Here is an 11,831-nt window from a genome sequence, read left to right as displayed (position 1 = left end):
GCAGGTTAAGTCAATGAGAGAGGCCTGTGTTCCTGTGGACAGGTTTAAGGAGGTAGAGGGTTCGGGTTTTTAATATAGAGTACAGTTTAATACTGCTCTAAATTATTCTGGTAGTCCATCTATTTTTTATATAATGTGTTTTAATGTATTTCTTGCTTCAGAGCAGGTAGGTGAGGATTCCTTTCAAGCATATTAATCAGAACTGGAGTTTGTTCCTATATCCGTAAGCAAAGTAGATCTGTATGAAATCTTCATTAACCTAAAGCACCTCCTCCAACAGGCAGCCTGATGGAAAACTAGTGTGTTCTTGGATACTTTACTGCATTTTAGTTTCGTTTTGAGGGGTATTCATAATACTCTCTAAAAATACCATTGAGTGGTCTGGACCCAGCTGTCAGTGAGAGAATCGTACCTGCTCAGGCCGATAGCTACAGCATCCATTGCGCCTCCCTGCTGGACAGAATGCCAGGATCAAACATCTGCTGGTGCACCATCCTCAAAGCAGCATAGTCAGACAGACAGAAAGGAAAGGAACAAGACCATCCTTGCATGACTCACAAGGTCTTTGTGCTTCAATGTTCACCCCTCATAACCACTTCAGAAATCAGCTTCTAGTAACAGGCTAAAAAAACCTATGGTAGTTACTTCTGTCTTCAGAGTATAGCACAGCATCAAAACTTCTGATCTACCTTTTTTACTGCTATCCTAATTTGAATATATTAGAAAGAAACAGTATGTTTGGTTGGTCTGCTCACTACCACACGTTATTATTCCTTCTTCCAGGAGTATCACGCTCTAAGCTTTTCTGTGCCGTTTTCCCCTCTGCCCTGTTGTGAACGTGACTATAGTGGGATTTACAAAAAGAACAAGTTTAATGCATACAGACATGACAGCAGGAAAAGGAGCTGAGGTGTTGTGTGTCTTGATTGTTTATTTCAAAACTATAGCGAGAAAGAGCTTCAAAAGCCACCAGAAAGCTCTCTGAGAGACAGCGTTTGGGAGCCAGGGGCTATTACCTTTATACTTCAGTAGAATCTCTTTGCTTTTATGTCACTGTTTCTAAAGTGAAAAGAAGTTGAAGACAGGGAGAAAGAATATCAATGCTGAGTGCCTTTCTCAGGCAAAATTTTACTGAAACTAGAAAGTTCGTATAAACAAGGACTTCCAGTCATGACAGCAAAAAACTTTTAAACTCTCATATGGCAATTTCAAAATCTTTTGGTGAGAAAGGATGGGGTCCTATGCTGAAGCAATCCGTGGCAACACAAATAGCTCCATTTCCACTCTTTTCAATGAGTTCATATGCTCTAGGTGATGTCACTGTCAAGGGTGAACATCAAACATCAGTTACACCATTTACTTTGTTACGCCAGCAGGGTTCTTTCAAATGTGGCTGAGCCAGTAATATATTACCTTCACTGTTAAAACTCCAAGAACACTTATATATATATGTATCAGTCTTTTAAGTATCTTATTTTTCCGTAAAGGGTCTTAACTCTAAAAAAAAATTACTAATAAAATACAGTTAGAAAGGGAGAATGTGTATCTGCTTTAAAATTGCATTCCTTCCCAAATTCTGCACTCTTGTTCATCTGCACTTACCAGCAATTAGAGACAAGCGAGATCCTGAGAACATCACAGTACATCTATACTGGGTGCTTTAGTATGTTTAAGTCTAAATGCACCCTGCAGCTGTTTCAGATGCTTTTCAGGTGAGCGCAACCTAGCACATGGGCCAGAAGACAGCCACTCTGTGTTCCAATACTTATCCCATCTGGACAAAAAGGGAAGGAAAACCATGTGGTATGCTGCAGATTCCACCTGTCTGGAAGTCCACATTCCCATTAACATGAGCAAATCAAAACTAATTATCTTCTCTGTGGCTATCTTTACAAATTTTTAAAGGATAAAGAATTTTTAAAAAAAAAAGTTTTCTACCTGTTCACTGTATAAAGTTACATGAAGGCTTCCTCATCGTGTACAGGAAATACAGCTAGAGGCTGTCTTTTATGTAAGTGTCTGATGCCCAGATTTAATTTTTCTAATTTGAATTCCAGATCTGCATGGTGCTTCACTTTTGAAATAGTCAAAAAAATAGTCTGTAGCTTTATATTACAGTAAAGAAAAAAAAAAGAAAAAAAGAAAAGCATTGATACATCCATCTTATATTCAGTTTATTTAATACCATAGCAGTAAGTACAAATAAGTTTTCCAATCTGGCAATGCTGGAGTTGGTGAGATACAGCTACCTGACAGATCAACAGTCTATCAGTAGTTCTGGAATTCCATATGTGCTGGAAAGTTGAAGGGTGTACATAAGTAGTCTTCAAGTTCAGCCTCATAGATACTGACAATACGGTTAAATACACTACTCCTGATACGGCAGAGCAGCACCTGCATAGATATAAAACAACACTGTGCCTGTCAACACTGAGAACTATATTCCAATATTTGTAGTCTTAAAACAAGTAAAAGAAACAGTATCTTTTCCTTATAAGAAGGAAGTGATCTTTGGTCAACGCTTCTTAAATGTGCTTTAGTTTTATTTTACAACAGTAATGCTAAGATTATGTAGCTTTTTTATGTTATGTTAGGGAAGCAGACATTTGAAAATCACTATTCTGCCATGACTGATAAAAGTAATCTTACTAGTTTTGATGCAGGTAAAATTTCAGAGCAGAGGCAGGCTTCAACTCAGCAACTTACAAAGACTGAATCCCAGCTGTCCTCTGGACCAGATAGGAGGCAGTAATTCATCTTCAGGCCACTTCTCTTCCCTTTCATAATTTCTGTATGAGCACAGCACTTTCAAACATGCTGGGCTAAGCCCTTATTTAGTTAAGTCTACAGTAAGAGCTCTGAATGTCAGTTGACGACATATTTAGACTCGTCTGATGTTTAATATCCACATTTGAAAAGTGTAGCTAACATATTCCTTAGTGCTCTCTCAAGTGGCATTTCAATACCACAGCGATGACTAGTTTTAAAGACATCGGTCCCTATGAAAAAACATTCTATGCAAGTTAGGAGCACAGGTCTTACCAGCAGGCTCACCTTTAAATCCAGGCAGACATCCTAAAGAACTTGTGCTCTTTACCAGTCCATGTGCTTTTCAAGCTTCCACTCCCATCTAAAACTGAACATGCACATCCACCTTACAGGTAAGGAAACTCTGTTACAGCCCACAAAAACCTCTCTGTGAAAGGGATCAGCCCAAGATGTTACACTGGCCTGAGCCATAAAATTATTTCATTAAACAATGACCTTGCCAAAACAGTCCAGTGCTCACTAACATTTCACTTCCCACCCTCCTCAACCCTCTCTACTTTCTTTCATCACTCAAAAAAAAAAAAAAGATACTGAAACAGGAGACAACACTGCTTTGTTTATCTCTTTCCCTACTTCTGGTGCCTCTGCAAGGCAGCTTTGCAGGTAAATACCTTTTGTAGATTTGGTGTCTAAGCATTTAATTCATATGAATTTCAGCAGGTGTCAAGCACCTTTAGGCACACAAGAATCTGAGCCATCCTTCCTTGAGTTAAATACAAATACATTATCAAGTGAAGCAGTAGTATTTTGCTTTTCATTAGTGCACATGTTCTTGCACAAAAAGCCAACTACTGCTCAAAATTCTGAAATAAGATTTTGATCAGCAAGGCTGAGTTTATTGGAAATAACTGTTTATACTTCAGTCACACCTAGAAGCTCTATCCAAGACCATGTTGGTGTTGAATAAATACAGACTAAGACTCTCCTCTGAAGAGCTTATGAGATAAAGGGTGAGAGGAGCAGTTTAGAGTTTAAGTGACATAGCCCTAACACAGTAAATCTGTAGTAGAACTGGAAACAGAAGGTCAGGTCTTCTAGGTTTAGACCCTGTCCACTTGCCCATACTATCTTCCACCTTTGGTTTCTACTGTCTTGCTCCTCCAGACATTGAACTTTGGAGGAAATTAACTGAATCCCAAGAGCTGCCTGTGCTCCATTATTTTAGCTTGTTCCTATTTCAAGACTAACCATCTTTTACACAGATTTCCTTCTCTTTCCAAACACATTGTTGATTAACTTGGCCATTGATTTTGATCCACTTGGTCGTCTCTTTTCCTTCACTTTGAAATTTGAGGTGATATTCCTCAGGACTTTGGTGAACATTGCCACAACTTCCTGATAATGTTCTGCTGCAGACAGTTCACAGAATTGGCACTTGTTATCTTTTGCCAGCTTCTGTCCTTCATCCCAGCCAACTTCCCTCATGTGGCATAAATCCTGTTTATTACCAACCAAAAATACCGATGACTCGACCATTCTGAAATCAAAAAGGTTCCGATTAGAGAAAAGGTATAGTACAATACTGTGCTGTATGCTGCGCTATATACAGTGTGTATGAAAAGTATGTATGTTCAGGATAATAGGTATAGCAAAAAACCCAAAAGAAAAACCAACCCCCTAACTTTGTTAGGTATAGTTTTCCATTTGGATTTTCCAGACAAGCTATTCTCTATCAGTAAGTTTTCATTTTGGATCCTCTACTCAGTGAATTCATGTATTTTTCATCCACTGCAGTTCTCATACTCTATGCTGCTGAGTATATTGTCAGCTCCTGCACTTCATGAAGAAGCAAACTGATCATTATCTCCATTCGTAGATAGCAGAAGAGAGTCAAAGAGATTCATCAGTGTCAGCAGAGTAATTCAGAAGAAAACAGGAATCCCAATTACAAGCTTTTGCTAAAATTACACCTTCCAGAGAAACCTTAATTAAGACAGGTCAGCAGAAAAAGACAGAAAAGTGTTTCGGTTCTTTTTTTTAATCCACTTCTGATGTAAGGAAAGGATTTCACTCTCATTTATTTTGAAAGCACCTCAGCTGACTGATGTGGGAATACAAACTACCACATGTGCTCAGCCTTGAAGTTTTAGTGGTTCTTTTTGAAAGCAAATAGTTTGTTTCTTACCATATGGTCACCCACGTGCACAAATAATATTGGGGTCACCAGTAAAGGCGGTTTAGGAGACATTCATGGTATTAGATTAATTTATTGTGAGAAATACTTTCTTCACCCCCCACACTGGTGCATCTCCATGGGTAAGAGTAGAGAAGTAAAAGCATAGCCTGACTATGCCAGCTTTTTACCCACATAAATCACAGCATACAGATTTATGGCAATTATTTAAATAGCAGCAGTATAAGAAAGAATAACAAAAATCCTGATGTACTTGGCTTTGGATACAGTGAAATCAATTGCAATTTGCCATACAGTTTACCTTCAGGTACCTTATTGTTGGTATTGTGTTATGCCACTAGGATGCTGTTGGACTTTAATTGCTACTAGGATGCCTACAGCTCACAGAAATGTTCTCAGCTTTGTTTATACCTTTGCTGAGGGGGAAAAAAAATAGTGCCACTTACTTTTTACAAGCTCCTATGTGAGACTCTCGGATCCTGTACAGCAATGCTTTTGCAAATGCAAATGACGCTCTGTTACTGATGTCGTAAACAATGATAAATCCATCAGCCCAGTGGAGCTCATCTGTGAGGGAGAGCTTCCCCCGCTGTGGCTGAAAGAAGTTCAAATTCACATGCAAAAAGAACATTATTGTTGTCACTTCAGAGCATTTTCTTTGTCACTGTGAATGTGAGAATATTGTATCTTTTATTGCAAAAGATATTAATAGGTCTAGGTGCTGGCATTGAATTCAGGTGAGTCCTGATCCAAAAGCCTAATAAATAACCACCACTACAGATGGCACTTTGGATCACTGACAAATTTGTCATGAAACATTTACACTTTGTTTAAGCAGTAAAGTTGCATAACCTGTACAGCCATTGCTTATGCTAAGTATTCTGCAGTTACATGAGAAAAAAAACCATACAGGAACCATCAATATTTGCGCAGTTTCTGGTTATACCTCTGTTTTGCATGTTCCTATTATTCTGACTACAGTAAACTTAATGATTTTCTTTTGTTTCTTCTTTTGTTTCTTCTTTGCATTGTTCAAGTCTGAAACAATATTTACCCATAGGATAAGTTTCTAGAGAGCCAGAAAAAAAAAATCTTTCAATCTGCAGTTGACTTTAATAAAAGTAGTGACAGAAGTCACTCAAGTTACAATGGGGTTATACCAATCTTTGAGTCCTTTCACCCTAAGAAACTGTCACACTTTGATTTCTAGAAAGCAATAGCTGCAAACTGTCCCATTAAGCTAAGCAATGTAATTTAAAAATGGGGTTTAAATTAGCTTATCCCTGCAGATGATTTGGCAGCTGCTAGCAAGACCACGTGACCCAAGACAGGTAAAACACTGGAAGCTGACCGGGGGGGGGGGGGGGGGGGAAGAGACTTTCTCTGTGGAAAACCCATCTTGAATAGTAATTTGAGGACTGCTTAAGTTGTTCCCTCTTAGTTTAGTATTTTACTACTTGCAATGAATAATCTCCACTGACATGCCACCCTGTTGGCCTTGATTAGCTCAGGATCAGGGCAACACTGTGGCATCATAAACAGCTGGATTGGGAACTGTAACTTACTGTGAGGGATGGTAGCTGAATGCTGGCAGTGAAAGGGGATGCATGAGAAGGAAAAGATGAAACAAGTTTCCAGAACTGTCTGAAGACTTCAGTATCTTTAATACAACAGGATTTTAATGTGTGGTGACTGTGCAACAGGTTTAGGGGCAGGAAAGGTGACTTGTGTGTCTGTCACAGCTGTTTCCCAGATGGATGAAGGGACAGTGAGTTTTGCAGCACAGGGATCCAGCTACTAGAGGGAGGCCTCAGAGAGCAGGAAGATTTCAGGAAGCAGAAACAAAAATGGCAACTCTTCCTTCCCCAGTCTAGCCTTCTCTTGGGACCTGCTTTTCTTCACCAGCTCCCATGGGATACAAGACCTCCATATCCCCATCCATCTCTTTCTAGAATCACCAGTCCTATCAGACCAAAAGCAAGACCACCACTACTTGCTACCTACTCCTCTGCAGGTACTAAGAAGCAGTTAGAAAGAATGCAACAAACAGATAAAGTCAGACCTTGTTCCTAAGTAAGAAATTGTAACAAGATAGCTCAAACAGTTCTGGCAAGAAGAGCGGCCCTTAACACAGCTGATCTCTGGTTTTCTTAAAAGCAAAAAGTTGCCCAAACTGTAGTAACTAAAATCTTTACCCATAACGTAGTCTAATCTGCTTTACCCTAGCTAGCTGCCACTCCCAATGTTTCAAGTATCTTAATAAAGAGTTGATCACATGCCACAGGATTTAATATGACAGTAAGTAGAAGCTATAGGTAGGCTTAGGAAAGAGGTCCGAGATAGGCAGAAGCAAGTCCACAGAACAGTAGTCCTAATGGATTGTATGGCAAGGGAGGACTCCATAGTGTTACCTGGTACAGTAGCCCATTGCCCTGGGACAAGCAACGCTATTGCTTGTCTCTAGGAAGGCAGACTTGTTTGGTGGTTCATTTTATGTGCTCAATGGGTTAAGTTTTTAAGTCATTGACTTTAAAACTATTTACTGTTTAAGCCTGAGCGAGACTTCCAGTGCTTTGGCTTTAGCATTCATTACCCTAGTTGGTAAGAGGCAAGATCACTGCCCAGAAGGGATCCTTGTGAGCTAATGTGGTCAGACAGACCTAGCTAGGCCTGCATGTTTTACACAGTCCAAAATTTCTCTATTACTGAAAGGGCAGGAAATAAATTAATAAAAAAACCCCTATATTACAATGTGGTTTATTGTGATCAAAGTTCAGCTGTCAATATGTGTAAGTCAGCATTATGTCTTTCCTTGCATCTCTTCTGTGAATGCAACTCTTACTTCCAGGCCTACGTACTTTGACCATGTCCACAGACATTTAATAAACTGCTTGCTTTATAAACTAAATTTCACCCCATTCTGAGCATTTGAGAAAGCTGCATATAATCCTGTAACTTATCTCTGTAGTTACCTATATAATGCAGAAGTGGGAAAAGTTATTTTGTTAGTAATATTCCAAAAATGCAAATGCATTTACAGAAAATTTAAGCAATGAAGGGCTCCTTCCATGAAATGGGAAAGTACTCAGCAGTTCTGAGCCACAGTAACTATAAAATTTCAGTCTTTTCAAAAAAAACACACAAGCACAAATTCCAAGAACCAGACAGAACGGTTGTAACCTCCCGACCCTTTCTACCATTACATGGGTAGAATGAGGAACAGCGTTTCTTTGACCCCTAAAATTCTTACCTGTGAACAAGGGTCATAAATTTCCAAGTGTATCTGCCTCCCATCCAGGCTTAAGTGTTTAGTGTAGATGCATTCTAAAAGACACATGGCATTCAAAGAAAACCAGCATTAGAGTGACTGGGGATGGTAGTGAAAAGAAAAGGTGGCAAAGGTGGGATTCATTAATGCTGAGGGACATTTAGTTCGTTGGGTATTGTTTGGTTTTGGTGCATTTTTTGACACACACTGGAAACAAACCTATTTTGCAACACATGAGCTCTCTAACCACTTCTATAACCTCCTACTACTTCACTGTGGTGTTCCCACGGAAGTGCTGATGCAATGAATACTTCTAGATCCTACTGTTCCTCTCCCAAAATGGAGGCAAAGGGGATGCACAATGCTCAGATTCAGGTAAATGCTGATGACTACTCAGCTTGCTACCAAGGTTCAGGATTATGAAAACAGTAAGCCAGCCTATGTGTAAATTCTGACTGTACAAAAAAGCCATAATTTCTGTTACATTTATTTATCCTGAAATCTGGTGCTTTAAGAGTTCTCATGCTACGTAGCACTAGATCAATAGTATTTAAAGGATCATGTCCCTAGACTAGATCCTAAAATATTTCTGTAATGTCAGTTCTCTGATTTGGGACTCTCCACTAGCACTAGCAACCTGGGCAACTCTAGTGAAGACAGATTATCATCATTATTTTAAGCAGTGGATAGCTCTAAGCAAGTGTAATCAACTTGTGTTCACAGCACTGGTCACCAATAAGTTTTCTACAGTACAATTCCTCAAAGTGACTGAACTACAAAGACAACAACTGGTGTTAGCACTACTGAAAATACACTTAAAACTGTGTGTAATGAGGGCATAGATAAGGGCCACGGTCTCTGGAACCAAGCATCTTCAGTTCTGCACTGTGTTCATCTTAAGCAATCTTCACGCATGTCTTAAGAGCTCATCTGATGATGAACTATGAGTCCCAAGCATCCCAGAGTATCAAATCTGCAGCCCCTCAGTGGTTTCCATAATTAAATAAGTTTTTAATTAATACTTTGACTCCATTACAAGTGTTCTAGGTGATCTTGTATTTTGTCACCCTATTTACACTTTTCTCCTCCATCCTCCTCTCTAGAGCTAAACTTATCTTCGAACAAATATTTGTTTAAAAAATGAAAGTGTGCTGGTAGTTTGACATGCCTTTTCTAATACTTGCAGTAATGGAGGGTTGGAACAAGAAAACCTGGTTTTAGTTGTAGGTGGCTTAGAACACACACAGAGTGCAATACATAACTTATACATGACAGCTTAGACTTAGATAAGCTATCTGGGACACAAACCGTCTTTTCAGTCTGTGTATAGTAATAACATTGGTAAAGCATTTATGTACAACTGTAACTACTTTCAGAGTAAGTTCATTGGGATACATTCAGTGCAATTCAGCTTATTACTACAATTTTCATTTTTATTTGTGGATCATAGAATGCTATTCTGATTTGTTAAAAAATGCTTTGAAGAAAGTCCTTCACTTCAGCAGGGAAAGCAAGGTAGATAGCAATCTCCTTTCCTTGTAAAGTTTTGGGACTCCTCACACCCCATGAGCTGGAATGGCTGAGGAAAGGGGAGGAAAGAGAGAAGGAAAAGACATTCTCTAGCTGGGGGAGTGTTTGTTTATTTTTGCTGGAAGTTTGTTTACAGGCTGTCATGCAGGAATGTGAAAGTGAAGAAGGCAATTTAATTTTTTTTTTAAATGCTTCTGAGGTAACTTGCTAAAAATAAGTGGTTTGCGCTTCTCTGATGTTCTCCACCCCAGGTTTCAAAGGTGTTTGTGTATCAGTTCAATAGCGCTTCTCCCTACAATGTGAAAGTTCAAGTCCTGCTTTGCCATTTTCCAAGATCTTAGAAGTGTCTTAAGGATCAGCACATTTATTCTGGCATGAATTCTATCCTCTGCACAGCCAGGCTTTCCACAAAGCTATCGAATCAGTGCACTCCTGCAAAAGCAGGGAGCTTTGCATCATGCTTTGATTAACCAGTAGTGCCTGATAAACAATCTGTTTCACCTCTTCTCTAGAGCTGAGAAGAAGATATTCAATAGAACAGGTGTTGAGGGTTTTTTTTTTTAAGTCTATTTCTTTACTCTCCTCTTTATCTCCCCTCTGATTGAGCTTACTATAATCTACCCGCGCCTCGCAGAAGCAGCCCGGTTATCTTTCCTTCTTAAGTCCCTTCACAGTTGCTTTGTGACAGCACTTCGCCAGCCCCCGTGCCCGGCCGCACCGCTGCCGTTTGAAGCGATCTCCCCACAGATACCGGCCTTGCCTTTGCCCCGTCTTCAGAGCTTATATTTAAACAGGAACTCTGGCCGATAAGCAAGCGAAAACTCCAATCTTTCCGAAAAGTTCTGTGAAACTGCCTTTCTACCCCATTTCTTGTTCAAATAAGCGTTTGAAACGTCCCATCTTGCCTTCCTCAGGGGACCAGCCCCGAGTGTAGGCCCCACACGGCGCCCACCCGCCCCACACCCCCCCAAGCCCCAAGGAGGACCCGCTCCCGCCGCCCCTCTCCCCGGAGCCGGGCTCGCTCCCGCCGCCCCCCTCCACCCCTCCCCGGGGCCAGCCCCATTCCCACCGCCCCCCTCCCCGGATCCCGTCGGCGGCCCGCGGCGCTCACCGGCGTTGGACGCGTATTCTCCGATGAAGCGCCGGGTCAGGAACCGCACTGCCAGCGCTGCGGGACGGAAGCAGACGGCAGTTTAGCAGGGTCCCGCCTCCCCCCACCCCCACCAAACCTGAGGTAAAGTCAGGCCGGGGGTTGTGGGGGCCACTGCCGCCTCCCCCTTCCCGCCTTACCTGACTTGCCGGCTCCGCTCCCGCCCAGCACGGCCACCTTCACCTCGGCCATGCCGCCGCTAGGCCCTGCCCCCCTGCCTCCATTTCTTTATAACCGCCGGGGCCAGGCGCGGCCCCTCCAGCGACACCGCCCAGCAGCCCGCCTTCCCCCCGGCGGCTTTCCCCGCCCCGCCGGCGAGGCCGGTAGGTACAGAGCTTCCCGGGGGGGCGGTAGTCTTCATCTTCTCTGACAGGCGCCTTCCCTCCATCCCCACGGCCTTCCTCCTCCTCCTCCCTCTGCCTCATCCTCCTCCCTCTGCCTCGTCCAAACTTTCCTGGGGCGGCCTTCCCACCTCCCGGCCCGGGCCGGCGCCTCAGTTCCTTAGCGAGACTGGCGGGCCGGTCCCTCTGCTCCTCCTCCTCCTCCCCCTCTTCCTCCTCCTCCCCTCGCCCCCAGCTCCGGGCCCCGACGTGCGCGAAGGGGTTAGAAACCAGGGGGAAAAGGGAAAAGAAAGGCAGAGGGGAGGAAAGAGAGAAGCAAAAGACATTCTCCAGCTGCGGGGGGGGGGGGGGGCTTGGGCGGGGAAGGGGATGATTGTTTATTTTTACTGGAAGTTTGTTTGCAGGCTGTCATGCAGGAATGTGAAAGTGAAGGAACTAAAGGGATTCTTATTTATTTACTTGTTTATTTATTTGAAATGCTTCTGAGGTAACTCGCTAAAAATATGTGGTTTGCGCTTCTCTGGTGTTCTCCACCCCAGGTTTCAAAACTCTCATCACTCCCTAAGCCTCTGGTCTTGC

General features: G+C 42.1%; 1 protein-coding gene across 1 annotated transcript; it reads right to left on the bottom strand.

Moving 5' to 3' along the window:
• Nucleotides 1-2,132: 2,132 nt before the first annotated feature.
• RERGL (RERG like) lies at nucleotides 2,133-11,332 on the bottom strand. The gene is made up of 5 exons (XM_054188860.1): nucleotides 11,052-11,332; nucleotides 10,873-10,929; nucleotides 8,214-8,287; nucleotides 5,410-5,558; nucleotides 2,133-4,306 (listed from the first exon to the last, which is right to left on the bottom strand). Exons 1-5 carry the CDS (start codon nucleotides 11,101-11,103, stop codon nucleotides 4,024-4,026), a joined length of 615 nt encoding a protein of 204 aa, XP_054044835.1. The 5' UTR covers nucleotides 11,104-11,332; the 3' UTR covers nucleotides 2,133-4,023.
• Nucleotides 11,333-11,831: the final 499 nt, after the last annotated feature.

This window comes from Rissa tridactyla, chromosome 1 (genome assembly GCF_028500815.1).
Source record: "Rissa tridactyla isolate bRisTri1 chromosome 1, bRisTri1.patW.cur.20221130, whole genome shotgun sequence".
Classification (NCBI taxonomy): Eukaryota; Metazoa; Chordata; class Aves; order Charadriiformes; family Laridae; genus Rissa; species Rissa tridactyla.
This window is presented reverse-complemented; position numbering and strand designations above follow the sequence as displayed.